The sequence below is a fragment of the Sinocyclocheilus anshuiensis genome, unplaced genomic scaffold (assembly GCF_001515605.1).
Source record: "Sinocyclocheilus anshuiensis isolate Anshui unplaced genomic scaffold, SAMN03320099.WGS_v1.1 scaffold1027, whole genome shotgun sequence".
NCBI lineage: Eukaryota > Metazoa > Chordata > Actinopteri > Cypriniformes > Cyprinidae > Sinocyclocheilus > Sinocyclocheilus anshuiensis.
Genome location: NW_015547697.1, coordinates 631711 through 646244, shown reverse-complemented (window position 1 = coordinate 646244; position 14534 = coordinate 631711). Strand labels below are relative to the sequence as shown.

Below are 14534 nucleotides of genomic sequence, written 5' to 3'. Positions count from 1 at the left end.
TATTTTTGATCAAATAAATGCAGCCTTGATGAGCATAAGAAACTCCTGTAAAAAACATTTAAAAATCGTTCTGATCCCAAACTTTTGACCGGTAGTGTATATATATATACTGTATATATATTATGACAGGGCCAAGTCTGTTTGGGTTGTAAAAATACTTAAAAAAAACAAAAAAACAATGAAATTTATGAATATATTATTTATGATAATTGTAAAAAAAAAAAATACAAAAAATAACCGATTAATATTTTTATATTTTTTAATCATTTGAAAATAATGATTAAGATATGTACATGTATTTAAGAAAAACACTGCACGATGATTACACCACATGATTATTTTACAGTCATTATATTTAAACATTTGATGAAAATCGTAGAATTTTTTCCCAAAACTAACATGAATGCAAACAGTACATTTGCACATTTTTCAATTTGTCTCAGACACCTTATTTTACGATTATGCCAACTAATTTGCAGATGGAATATCTCAGTGTTTCATTCTTCCTGAAAATGTCATTGAATGTGCTGTACCTCACTCTGACGAAGCATGTTCTCATGCTCCAGTGCTAGTCCTGACGCAAGAGGGCTCTTCAGGGAGCTCAACACTTCCTCCAGCAATGACCCCTGCTCCTCAGGAACGACCTCACATCCTGTGTCCAACAGGAAGTCATCGGCCTGCAGCTCAAGTGTTACTGGACTCTCCCAAGAGGATTCTGGGACCTCAGACTTCGGGACGTGATCCTCGCCAGGAACATGTTCGTCTCCTTCAGAGATGTCTCCAGCTGAGATGGAGGATGTTGGAGAAGTTCTTTGACACTGGCTGGAGTCGCTCACTTCCTCTTCCTCCTGTTCAGAAGCAAATGACTCACTGTCTGAATCATTCACCTGTTCTCCGGGCAAATCTAGACCAAATTGAACAATAGAAAAAGAATTATTGAACTAGTAACAACAATTATTGAATTACCATTCAAACGTTTGGGGTCAGTAAGATTTTTGAAATTATGTAATGAAATAGTACGATATAAAATGACTGTTTTCTATGTATATATTAATATATTTTAAAATGTAATTTATTCCTGTGATCAAAGCTGAATTTTCTGCATCATTACTCCAGTCTTCAGTGTCAAATGATTCTTCAGAAATCATTCTAATATGCTGATTTGCTGCTCAAGAAACATTTATTATTACTATCAATGTTGAAAACAGTTGTGCTGCTTAATATTTTTGTGGAAACCGTGAAATATTTTTCAGGAGTCTTTGATGAACAGAAAGTTCAAAAGCATTGCATTTATTTGAAGTCACTTTTGATCCTTTTAATGCATCTTTACAGAATAAAAGTATTACTGACATTACTGATTACAAATTGCATGATGGCAATTGTAGTTATTAACATAATCTATTGGATTACACACATAAAGTGATGTATTCTGACTACTTTTTGATTACTTTTTTACCTAACTGATAATCAAATATATTTCATGCTTTATCAAATTATGAATAATTTACTTTACTGTCATTGTGAAAATATAAACATGTAATCTATAAAAATTTAACTGTAATCTGATTATATTTTGAAATATTGCAAGTACTTTAATTTTTTTATCCAGATTACATGTAACCAGTTACTACCCAGCATTTCATATATATAAATAAATTATTATTATTATTAAATTATTTAATATATAAACAACATTTTTCTTAAATATATACATGCATACGTGTGTACTTATATATACGTAATACATATACACAGTACACACACATATATTATGTAAACAAATACTTTTATTTTGGATGCGATTAATCACTATTAATCGTTTGACAGCACTAATAAATTTATACCAACAAAAATACATTTTATAGAAATAGAACTAGCTTTAAGGTAACAATCGCTGGTTACCACTTTTTATATTGTAAATATAGACAAACCTTTATGTTCTTCTCCAATACTAGTGACCATAATCTGTAGTTTGTCCTCTGTGTCTCTGAGCAGCACTCTTTCCCTCAGGTCTCTTCTCTTGTCCAACATTTGCCTCTAAACACGAATAAGCACACAGCTCAGTTCAACGCCACTAACACAAAAAGATGAATGTTTTTCCATTCTGGATTCCTGTAACGCTCAAAAAGACAACTTAAACAAGAATAAAACATCACTAACAGCTTGTTGGCCTCATATGATGAGGCACCATAGATAATTAAAGCGTATGAATGGATAATGTGAAGAATCTTACGCTGGCAGGCTTTCTCTTGGCACAAGCGTTGGCTTTGACAGCGATGCGGTGACGGGCAGCTGAGCTGTCTAAGCAGGAGACGGAGCTGGCGGGCAAACTGAAGTCTCCGGGGACGGAGCCCTGAGGGGTGCCGGGTCTCGAAGAAGCTTCACACGACATCTTCATATGATGGAGGGGGACAAGGAAGACAGATGTTAGTGAGTCTAAATAAGTTCAATAAGATTTGTTTACAACTTTAATTCCAAATAATAGTACTCTTAAAATTCTTTCAAACCACTTCCCCACCAAAACCTCCATATTTGGGATACAGTTTCAACGGTTTTCGTACTCAAAGCATTTCCTTCCATCCCTTAACCACCAGAATACCAGAGTGGCATCATGATAGCAGAATAAATTCTTGTTTGAGGTCATTCGTGCATACAGCATGAACCGTAATAAAAAAACAGATACCCAGCCACCTTCACCACCACTGACTCATCATGACTAATTATGATGATTATCCTCAGCTATTTCCTTTCAGAATGAAACGCAAACAAAAGCCTCTCCAGCAGAAACAAATGAAGGTTATGTTGGCAATGTTGCGACTGCTGGTCCTTACCGCTGTATAAGCACTGTTTTTTCTCAAATCTGCATCTCTAATACCAAGTCTTGCTTGCTTTTAAAACTTTTATTATTTAAATAATTCTCCAACTGAAGGAACAATTTTGTGGCGACATAAATAAAGCTGCCATGTGTGTCTGGAATTATTGCCTACTACTGTAACTTAAATATTATTCATGAAGCTTAAAAAGTATGGAAGCTTGTTTCCACCATGCTCCACTCGTTAAAACAATAAAAAAGGTAGTGGCGACTTTTAATCACACAATATGTCAATTTTTTTCTTGCATTTCTGAGTTTGTATCTGTATTTGTGAGATATTAACATGCAACTGCGAGAAAAAAAGTGAGAATGGTGAGATAAAAAGTCACAATTACTTTTTTATTATTTATTCCGTAGAGGAAACAAAATACTGAATTGCAAGATGTAACCTTAGAATTCTGAGAAAAAAATAATAAATTCTAAGTTTATATCTGGCAATTCTGATGTTTTTCTTGCAGTGTTAAGTTTGTCTCACAATCCTGATTTTTATTCGCGCAATTCTGAGAAAAAAGTCAGAATTGCAAGATATAAAAGTCAGAACTGTGATATACAAGAAAAGCTGCAATTACCATTTGTATTCTTTTATTCTGTGGCAGAAAGAGGCTTCGATCAATAGGTGAGCGTTAAAGGGATAGTTCACCCAAAAATGAAAATTTTGTCATTAATTACTCACCCTCATGTCATCCTATCCGCATGACGCAGCTGACACAGAATAGCATACGCTGTTTACGTTCAGTGGATATTCTCCAAAATGGCACCAGGGTGACGCGGAGGAGACGAATTGTTGAATAAAGTCGTTATTTTTGTTTACTTTGTGTACAAAGAGTATTCTCGCAGCTTCGTAAAAATTATGGTTGAACCCCTGATGTCACATGGATTATTTTAACGATCTCCTTGCTACGTTTCTGGACCTTGATTCATGGTAATTACATTGCTGTCTATGGAGGGTCAGAGTAGAGACCTGTGCGGGATGGATTTTTCAGTCCCGCTCCCGCAAGATTCTGTCCCGCGCCCGCCCACTCCCGCAGAAATATATCTTATCTGGTCCCGCTCCTGCCTGCGATATTCATGTTTTGTCCCGCCCCCGCCCACATAAAAGTAATCTATATAGATTTTTTTCAGTACATCGAAGAAATTTACATGAAATGGTTCTGTAACATCTCCTAAGCTCCACAACATCTCAGCATAAACACTCCCGATAAAATATTTGTTATTTAGGCTAAGCATCAACATTCACAAACCACTGTTATTTTTAACAGAAAAGCAAGCATGGGCTGCTGTGTGCATGGTTTGGCATGGCAGAATGCGAGCAGCGCTTCCTTTATTATCACTAAAAGCTGACATCTCAGTTAATCGCGATCTCATAACCCTAGTCTCGCGTAGCCAGACCTTCAGACTGACGGCTCTCTCTCTCACTCTCGGACGTATTTTAAAGATTCTATGCCGCGAACTTGAAATATTTCACATACTTTTGAAAATCCAGCGTTTAGTTGATCCTGATAAGCGCTCGTCGTCACGGTTGTAAACACGATGGCTTTCTTTTTTCGTGAGAGGGTTTGGCATCACGGCATCTTTGTTTCCAGGCGGAACGTTAAAGAACGCGACCTGCACGTCTACCGGAAATCCTGTATAATTCAACCAATCTGACGACGACTTCGAAACTCCTGAAGTGTTTCCACTTTTGTGTGCCATATGCATCAGACGTTTAGCCAACGGTCCGTGGGCGTGACATCTGAGGCTGAGACTATCATAACCCAGACAGCAACCAGTGTCAGCCCAGATCCGGCCCACATCTGGCCCGCATGGATTTCACGCGGGCCAGATATGGACCGGATCTGGGCCAACACTATGTTGCTGTCTGGGAAAGCTCTGTTATAACACAATAAATGTATGCACAATGAATCTTTCACAATGTCTACACTTCATGTGTTAAAATGAGAGGATTCGTGAGCACGCAATTTCAGCACTGGGTGAGTAGATTCTTAATCACCTCTGATTGGCTATTGCATTCCAAAAATCAACAGCTGAGTCTGTGATTATTAATGACAGCATTTTCATTTTTGGGTGAACTAACCCTTTAACTTCAGATTAACGCATTTGAAAGTGAAAAAACACACATTAACATGCTTTTAATGGTGCAGTATGTCAGGAACCCGTGTGAATGAGTTCTAAGCGAGACAGCCGTGTGTTTGTGCTGTGCTCAGGTCCAGCTTGGCAGCCGTTTTGACCCAGATTTCTGGAATATCCCATTTCCAGCAGACAGCCAGGCTGCGAGGGTGAACCGCTGGAATGCTTTTCAGACCACACGCCTACTTCACTCATAACCCCTGCAGTCAAAGATAGCCAGCATTCAACAACACTGTCAAATTTTACTAGTCATTAACTAATATGGGTTTTAATGGCCGATGCTGATATGATATCTAGACATCAGGGTGCCAATAAATACATCAACTTTAATACGGAAAATCCGAAAATTGTTAAAGCATCCTTTACTTGCTTCCTTTCTTGTTTCATCGTCCCTAAGCTGTTCATTCAATAGTACCTGTGCACTGCACTCATTACACTACTGTTTAGAAGTTTGTGCTCAGTATCATTTTTTTAAATTTGAAATTAATACTTTTATTAGAAAGGATGCATTCAATTGATCAAAGGCGATTAAAGACATTTATAATGTTAGATTTCTATTTCAAATAAATGCGGTTCGTTTTAACTTTATATTTGTTTTTTTTCTACTTTTCGTCTTTGTATTACTTCATGGTTTTCACAAAAATATTAAGCAGCACAACTGTTTTCAATATTGATAATAATGAATGTTTCTTGAGCAGCAAATAAGCATATTAGAATGATTTCTGAAGGATCATGTGACACTGAAGACTGGAATAAGTTACATTTAAAATACAGTTATTTTAAAAATTGCACTTTTAAATTGCAATAATATTTCACAATATTACTCCTTTTTCTGTATTTTTGATCAAATAAATGGAGACATGGTGAGGATAAGAGACTGCTTTTAAAAAAAAAAACCATTACAAATCTGAACCCAAACTTTTGAACATTAGTGTATAACAAAAATGAATCCCCATTTAAAATATCCAACAGTACTTTTCTCACCGAAACCCAATTTCTCAAAACATCCTCTGGTCCAGCTCAAAGCATTGCATAACACAAACACATGATAGCTATTTTAAGCCCTGGCAACAAGACAAATCCAAAATGCATGTTTTTCAGTGGTTTGAGATTGTTTTAGAACAGTTTTGGATAGGCAATGGTGTCGTGCGTGAGATGCATGTGCACTGAGTCGTAGAAATGCCCTTTCAATGAACACTAGTTTCACTTTTATTTGAAATTCAAATGTAACTTTCTACTGGATACAAGCAGTGTCCTGCTCTCTAATGTCTGTTTCAAACTGCCTTTGACTGTGAAAGCACTTGTTCTGAACACATGTCAGTATCTGTAAATACCGCTGATGACACAACACTTAACTGAGCAAGTTCAACTTGATCCAAACTAGCAGATAAAACAACAGCAGATAAGCACACTCTTAATATGAATCTCTCAGCGCTGGACTTCATGGGAACATTCCAAACATGTTACTAGTCTGAATCCACACCCAAAGGTGCTCGATTCAAATGATCTGCAGTGGTCCAAAACAGAGACACATTTAAATGTATGAATATTAAGTGATACCCACAACCAAATAATTCTGCACCATTTCTCAGAAAATCCAGCTACAGGTTATTCAAAAATATTTAAACTACAGTCAAGCTACTGATTTGAAAATTAGTTAGCTACAAGACAAGCTACAAACAAAAGTGTGTTTCTAATGCTGGATGTCTCCCTTATTTGACCCGTCCATTTCGGAGTCTCTACTGTAACAAACCAGCTGATGAGTTGATTCAGGTGTGTTTGATTAGGAAAAGTCTGAAAATGTGTACCGTTGGTGTGCCTCCAGGAACAGGGTTGGGAACACTGCATTAGTGTGTTTAGCTGGATCAAGAATGCCTACAAACAATTTGCCTACATGTAGATGCAGCTGTAATTAATTTGCATTTAAATGCATGACATCACCATTCAAAGCATGCGATTGTGCTCACTCTTAAAGGGATAGTTCACCCAAAAATGAACATACTGTTCATCATTCACTCACCCTCATGTCATTCCAAACCAATGACTTTCATTCATCTTTTAGACACAAATTAATGTATTTTTAATGAAACCTGAGAGATTTCAGATCCTTTCTGTACAGAATTATCATTTTTGGGTGAACTGTCCCTTTAACACAAGCCTTCCACAGACCATTCAGGCATTTCTGATATGTGGCGTGTGATTTATGTGTGCTTGTGTCACCTGATCATCTTCACTGTCTGAAGCCTCCATGCTCAAGGAACTCTGGGTCAAATCCACTGACTGCAACGATAAATAGACATATTACAATCATTTCCTGTTTGAATGTTTGACATAAAACATGTTTTCCTTAATAAATGACTCCCAAATCAACAAAATCATTTTACCTTACCGATTACAAGAAAATTGGATATATATCACAGTCATATATTCACCTGAAACACATTTTCACTTGTTTGATAGTCTGGACTAGAATCTCAAAACTCACTCTCTCTCACTATATGAGATTTTCTAAATTAAAGAGCAGCTTTGGTCTCACTGTGCTCAAGTTAAGGGAAGGTGAGGATAGGGACTGTGTACATCTCTGAAGAGATTCGAGGGGAGGCAGGTACAGCGAGGGGAACGACATGGCAACTAATCCTGTTAGAGAACTCAGCAGGGAGCTTCCTGTCTTTTCAATCATGCCCTGTGATGTCTGAGGCTCATACACGCTTTTCACAGAGCCAAAAATACCCAGGCATGCATAGCACGTTCATCACAGTGTGTCTGATTACTTGACTTTGTATATGGTTCTATTTGGTGATGAAAGCACAACATGATTATGAGATAACTGCTTCAAAATGTATGTGCAAAAAAATGATATTTCAGTGTATATGGGTGTATATAACGGTTCGGTTCCCATTGATTTCCATTGTATGATCAAAAACATAATGGAAGTCAATAGGAACCAAAACTGTTTGGTTACCAACATTTTTTCAAAATATCTTCTTTTGTGTTTTACAGAGGATAGAAAGTCATTCAGGTTTGGAATGACATGAGGGTGAGTAAATGATGACAGAATTTTTATTTTTGGGTGTCGTCACTTATAAAAATTCTGGGAGCAAGTAAAGGCCTTAAGACATAATCATCAGGAATCAAAATGTCCTTCATCTTTTCATATAAAAAAGCTCTACTATGAAAACATACTTTCCAAAACTCTCAACTTCCTTCCCAGTGAAAAAACTTCCTTCCCAGGGAATATTTATCAAAACCAGTCAGTCACAGTAAGCTAATAAGAAGCAAGTAGGATAGATATTTTTATTTCAAAACACCCATACAACTAATGATAAGAGTAAAACGTGTCAAAGGCTGTCAAACCTAGTGCTGTTTCTGTTTGTGTGTAGCACCTACAGCTCTGCAAATCCTTCTGAATCATCTCAACATTAGACACAACCGACTGAAGTTTATTTTTAACAAGGTTTCTGATCATTTCAGTCTGATTTTAAAAGCTTGCGTGACACATTCACGTTTCATTGACTCAAACCTATATCTGTGCTATAGAAATCCAAGAGTCTATACTGATGCAAGTAATAAGTGAGGAGAGGCGTACTGTGTGAGGAGGTGTGGCCAGCACAGTGCTGCAGGGAAGACCATCATCTTCAGAAAGAGCCCCAGCATCCTCTCCTTTCCTCCCGCACAGGAGTGATGGCGGAGAGCCCAGACGAATCGCCTGCTTCAGCTGCAGCTACAGACAGGACAGAAAGGTGAACTATCGATAACTGTTCAAACAGATTAATCTCACACTACTACTACCTACTATATTGTACATTAATGTGTTGACATGAGACACTCCCGTTTACAAGTTTGAGCTCAGTATGATTTTTTATCATACTTTTGCTAGGATGCATTAAATTGTTAAAAAAATACAGTAAAGTTAAAGTTACAAAAGATTTCTATTTCAAATAAATGTTCTTTTGAATTTTCAATTCATCAAAGAATCCTGTAAAAAAAAAGGTTAATATTTAGAAATCAAAAGAAAATGGAAGACAATCAGATATAATAAGAAATGTCTGTATCCAGTAGTAAATCTTGAGCAGCAAACCAGCATATTAGAATGATTTCTGAAGGATCATGTGACACTGAAGACTGGAGTAATGCTGCAGAAAATTTAGCTTGCATTTTAAAATATATTACGATACAAATCAGTTATTTTAAATTGTAATAATATTGCACAGTATTGATATTTTTTACTGTATTTTTCATCAAATAAATGCAGCCTTGGTGAGCATAAGAGACTTTGTTCCAAAACATATATATAAAAAGAAATGTTATGGTAGTGTAAGATAACAGGATTTTCATTTTTGAGTTAAATATCCTTTATAAAAAAAGGAAAATATCCAGTCCATGCTTTTTAGACACCTCTTAGAAATTCATTCTGCTTTGTGTCAGCTATTTTTAGATGATCTGCTTCTTTCAAACAGTGGCTGATTCCTCTCTTAATGGACTGGTAACTTTCATTGCTGATCTGCTCTCATGTCTGGCTCAGTGACAAAGTGCCTATCCGGTATATCTACGGGTAATACGCTAACCGCATCAAGCTACACTAAGTAGCCTTTAATCAATGCCAAGACACAAGTGAGACAAACATATTGTGGGCATCCACTGGCGACTTTAAATACTGATACTCACATAAATACATTTAAGGTTTATAAACTTACTGAACATCACATTACACATTTGTTTAAGGGCATTGTTTTAGTTCACCTTTGTTTTGTTTTATTCTGTCTATCAGTGACATTGACAATGATCCCTGCTGTCTAGATTGTGCTGGTGGCAAAACATCAAGAGAGAAAATCTCAGGCTCTGTGTCTTGAGGCTTAGACCTGCTAATTTTATACCAAAGTCCAGTGCCTTCACTAATAGTCATTAAAGAAAGAGGACAGGAAAGAAAACAGATACTTATACACTCTATCTGAGCACATGGATGCCACTTTCCATAAAAATGGCACAAAACAGAGCCAGAAAGACTTATTTTTTACACAGCCAAGTTAATTTTAAATGTACATTTATTTATTTATTTTTACATGTATTTTTTAACAGTGTGGGGTTTTGGAATTTGGGGCATTTTGAATAACTTTGAATAAAACGTTTTTAAAAAGTTAGAACAGGACAATATCAAAATCCATTTGATGATATTAAATAACACAAATTTGAACATTTCTGACAACTGAATCATGATAATAATAAAAAATGGGCATAAAACACAATTAATATATGAATAAATCATAACAGACTGGAATACCTGCAGAGATTTCACTTTCCCATGAATGCTGTCTTGGGATGCCCCCAGACCCTCATGAGTCTCTGATGAGGGCGAATCAGACACGAAGACACTATCATGTGACATGGCTTTGTTTCCCATGTTGATCTTGGATCTTTGAACGGAGCAGAGAAAAGTTTATATGTGTCATAAATAATTGGTAAAGTGTAATACTGCATAGCATGTGAGAAAATGGGAAAAAGATGAATATATTAATATAAATGAATCGCACATCACATTTGCTGAGAAATTACTCCCAAAAGATAATTTAAAGTCATTGTTGTGTAAAGCATCAAACGGACATTATAAAAAGTAGCTTCAGCAAGAAATATTTAAGTTTGATTCAACATAAAATTTATTATTTATTAAAATTTATTACTCTTTTTGACTATGAGGATGAGTAAATGATTACAAAATATTAATTTTTGGGTGGGTGAACTATACCTTTAATAATTTGTATTATTATTATTACTATGGAAATATGAAATTATTTCTTTGATGAAATGATACTCTAAATAAGAAACTAAAACTACCAGTAGGTGGTGGTAAATGTCTTAATGATGAAGTAATCGAGTCATTCATTTGATTCGTTCAAACGGCTGATTCATTCAGGAGTGTAGTAATGGTTCTCTTTATGAATGGTCCATTGAATCATTAGGCTTGTTCGACTTGAAGTGGATCATCACCATCAGACCGATCGGTGTGTGACATCAAAGTACCGTGAGAGCGATTAGAGAGCAGACGACGCTGCATGCTTTTGAATCGCTCTTGCGGTACTTTGATGTCATAAACCGGTCTACAGCACCACTTCAAATCCAACGAGCCTAATGCTTCACCCAATTCATTCAAAACGTGCATTAAGAAATTAAATGCTGCTGTGTGTCGCTCAGAGACGAACAGTTCTGCTTTGTCTTTATATTTTCGTTGGCAAAACTGAGCAAAACAGACAACATTGTGTCTAAAATAACACTATTCACTTCTTATTTATTGAACTGTTGTATAAAATCAGTATCACATTTGCGCTCGTGTGATATTGCACTTATTGCTCCTGTGATAGGCTATTGCTCAACTATATGATGTAAATACGAGACAAAAACTCAAACAGGGGCATTTTTACCCCATATCTTGAATTTTAGGGATACTCTAACTATGTTCTTCAGGCTCCATCACGCAGTGAGTTGTTGCCCTGCATCATATTTGTCATCAGTCATCTGTATGAAATGCCAGATGACCCACATAGGCCTGGGACGGGGCAAGTGCGTTAAATGCGTTAATAATTTGAATGTGTTATTTTTCATCGTAATTAATTAATCTTATTAATGCGTTAAATGGACAGCCCTAATATATATATATATATATATATATATATATTAGGGGTGTAACGATACACATATTTATAGCAAACCGTTTGGTACGAGGCTTTCGGTTCGGTACACATTACAAACCGAACGATTCGTTGGATTAATCCTATTCCATTTGGAAAATAAAAGAGCTTAAAGTGTGTGAAATATAATGTTCTCAGTGCCACTGTGCTCAACAAGGCAGCCCAAATTACATAACAGGCAACGTGCTGTCTGCCCCACGATAACCTCCCCGTGTTGGGGTGCGTCGAAAGACGAGGATCTTGTATCGACGATAGCCAGAGATAATGTCAAAAACATCAATTATTGGAAATATTACGAGGATTTGGCATTTTCAATTAATGTAGATCTGTTACATTCTTATTTTTATTAGGCCTATTATTATGAAGTTACTTTTATTATTAAATTTAATTAATTTATTTTTACTTTATTATTAAAATTACAATTAATTTGCCCCACAATATTACCGCATAACTGACACGCTGCGAGGATAACAAAAGATAAGACTATTTGCTCCTCAATTAAAATGTTTTAAAAAAAGGTCTTTTAAAACAGGTCTATTATACAATTAATTATAGGCCTATAATTAAAATATTAACACTGCAGTCATCAATACAAATCAATGAAATAAAAAGCTTTATTTAGCCTATTTAAAGCGCCGACTTTCAAAAACAACCTGTTTAACACCAAATACGTTTCTTCTCATTTTTTTTACTACGTACAGGCCACAAGAGAAATATTAAGGGAATAAATTAAAACAGTTAGCTTTATACCATTATCAGCATATGTTGAAGTAGATTCATCTCTCGTCGTCTCTGAGAGAATATGCGGCATCAGATGCCGAAAGCTCCGTCATTCTGCTTTTACTTTCAGTTTCTAGTGATATCCACTGGCTCGCCTTCATGGTATAAAACATAAATATTTCCAACATTGCGACGAAAGCAGTTACCCCCCCGCCCCCATCAAACCGTGACATCACTGTGTCGTATCGAACCGAACCGTGAATTTTGTGAATCGTCACACCCCTAATATATATATATATATATATATATATATACAGTATATAAATTATAACAGAAATGCAGTATAGTAATAAAAATCGAAGTGATTTTAACTGTATTCCCTCACCCGCGGTCATTGTCGCTGTTGGCATGGATGATGGTTGGCTCTGAGGTGTTGACGTCGTCACTCGATTGACTGGCCTTTAAACCACTTTCACTTGATGGTGCAGGACTTTCCTTCCTCTTTTTCTTTACAAAAAAATTCTTGAATGTCTGGAATTTGGACTTCTTTTTCCCTGGATTAAAAAAACAACATATATATATTTAAATGAGTACCACTTTTGAAGGCATCTCATAGGAGAATCTTGAATTTTGAAAGGCTTGCATAAAGCAAACATTGAACATGTGCTTACAATAAGTCAGTGTTCACTTGTCTAAACAAAATAAGTTCAACTGGCAGACGATCATGTTTGCAGGCCCTCAAGTCTTAGAAATTATATATACAGCAGGTTTAAACAATCACGTCGCAGATTATGACGCAAACACCATTGCATTGGGGTCAAGATGGTAAAGTGAGGAGTCCTGATAGCGAATTGCTGTGGATTGTATAATACTATAATAAATGTGTTTATATAGTAACTATTTAACAAAATGTCATTGTAGACCCATAAATATTCCCTCCTGGGTGCTTATGTAACACTAATTTATCTTTAGTTGCCAATAAAGTACTAATTGTATTAGTGAAATGGCTGTAGAATTGATCCACTGTTACTTTAGTTTTAAAAACTAATTTGTTAAAAGGCCCAATGAGATTTAATATTGAATAATTTCACACAACAATATTGTTGAACACACAACTGAGCCCCAATACCGCATTTAGTGTTAAATCAAGTGATTTCTTAGTTAATCAATGATGCAGTTCACTGTAATACAATGAAATGTTTGTTTTCATCATATAGATGTCTCTATGTATAGTGGCCAACAGAAACAGCTGCTAATTGGGTGTGTATTTTTCATGCATCATGACATGTGACTATGACATCACCTGCAGTGCACAGCTTAAGATGCAGTGTTGGGGATTTCAGCCAGTTTTAACAATTAGATTACAAACTGATTTTATTCATCCCAAAGGTTAAGAACCAGAAAGTCTTAAAAAGCCAAAACAAACATTAAAAGGTCAGTCTCATTCTACAGAAAAAGCCAGTGGTCTTTAAAGAAGTACAGCTGCGTGAACAATACTGGGATGACGACCTTTACTAGTAGAGTCATTAGAGTCACGCACTAGTAGAATTGTGAGAACAAACACAATTCTCAGTGATGGCTTGCACTTGTTGTGGGGAGATTTTTAAAAACAACACTAGCCAATTTGACTGTTTTAAACATCCTAGATCTATTTATCCTAACAACCACTGACTCCACTCCAACAGAATTTGGCTAACATCATGATACTCTGAAGGTATATTTATAAAGCTTAAGTTAAGGCTGCTCTGTGCCTGCTCAAAATCTGTGTAAAGAGAAAGACGTAATGCAGCATAAAAACCAGAATAAATTATTCCTGCTCTGACCCACCTCTGCCTCTAGTATAATAATGCAGTTAAAATTTGTGTGCCTCCTCTGAGCAGCATTAACAGTCCGTTTAAAGAGACTTAAATGGCACGTCAGAAGCACTTCTGTAAGACCTTTGTAGTTTAAATTTGGCATAAATGCCAAGTTCTCTCATGAAACTCTAGATTGCGCAGGCTGATGGGTCGTTAATGTAAATTGTTGATATTCACAGCGTTAAACTACTTGGCACAAGCTGATTGGTTAATATTGCATACACAGTCAATGAGTTTACTGCTGAGTTCCTCTGAAACCCTCCACCTTCCCCAGCTCCA

The 14534-nt window shown here is 36.1% G+C and overlaps 1 protein-coding gene across 2 annotated transcripts in view; it reads right to left on the bottom strand.

The window, feature by feature from the left end:
- LOC107703654 (uncharacterized protein KIAA1211-like) overlaps positions 1-14534 on the bottom strand; it is a 44117-nt gene that overhangs the window by 6892 nt on the left and 22691 nt on the right. The window contains exons 4-10 of one of the 2 annotated variants that reach the window (XM_016506370.1): positions 12785-12953; positions 10278-10410; positions 8586-8720; positions 7220-7279; positions 2234-2392; positions 1932-2037; positions 534-904 (exon numbers count right to left, since the gene is read on the bottom strand). In XM_016506370.1, coding sequence (XP_016361856.1) covers positions 534-904; positions 1932-2037; positions 2234-2392; positions 7220-7279; positions 8586-8720; positions 10278-10410; positions 12785-12953 — 1133 coding nt within the window. Of the gene's footprint in view, positions 1-528; positions 905-1931; positions 2038-2233; positions 2393-7219; positions 7280-8585; positions 8721-10277; positions 10411-12784; positions 12954-14534 lie in introns of both variants that reach the window. The other variant, XM_016506369.1, reaches the window with a different exon arrangement.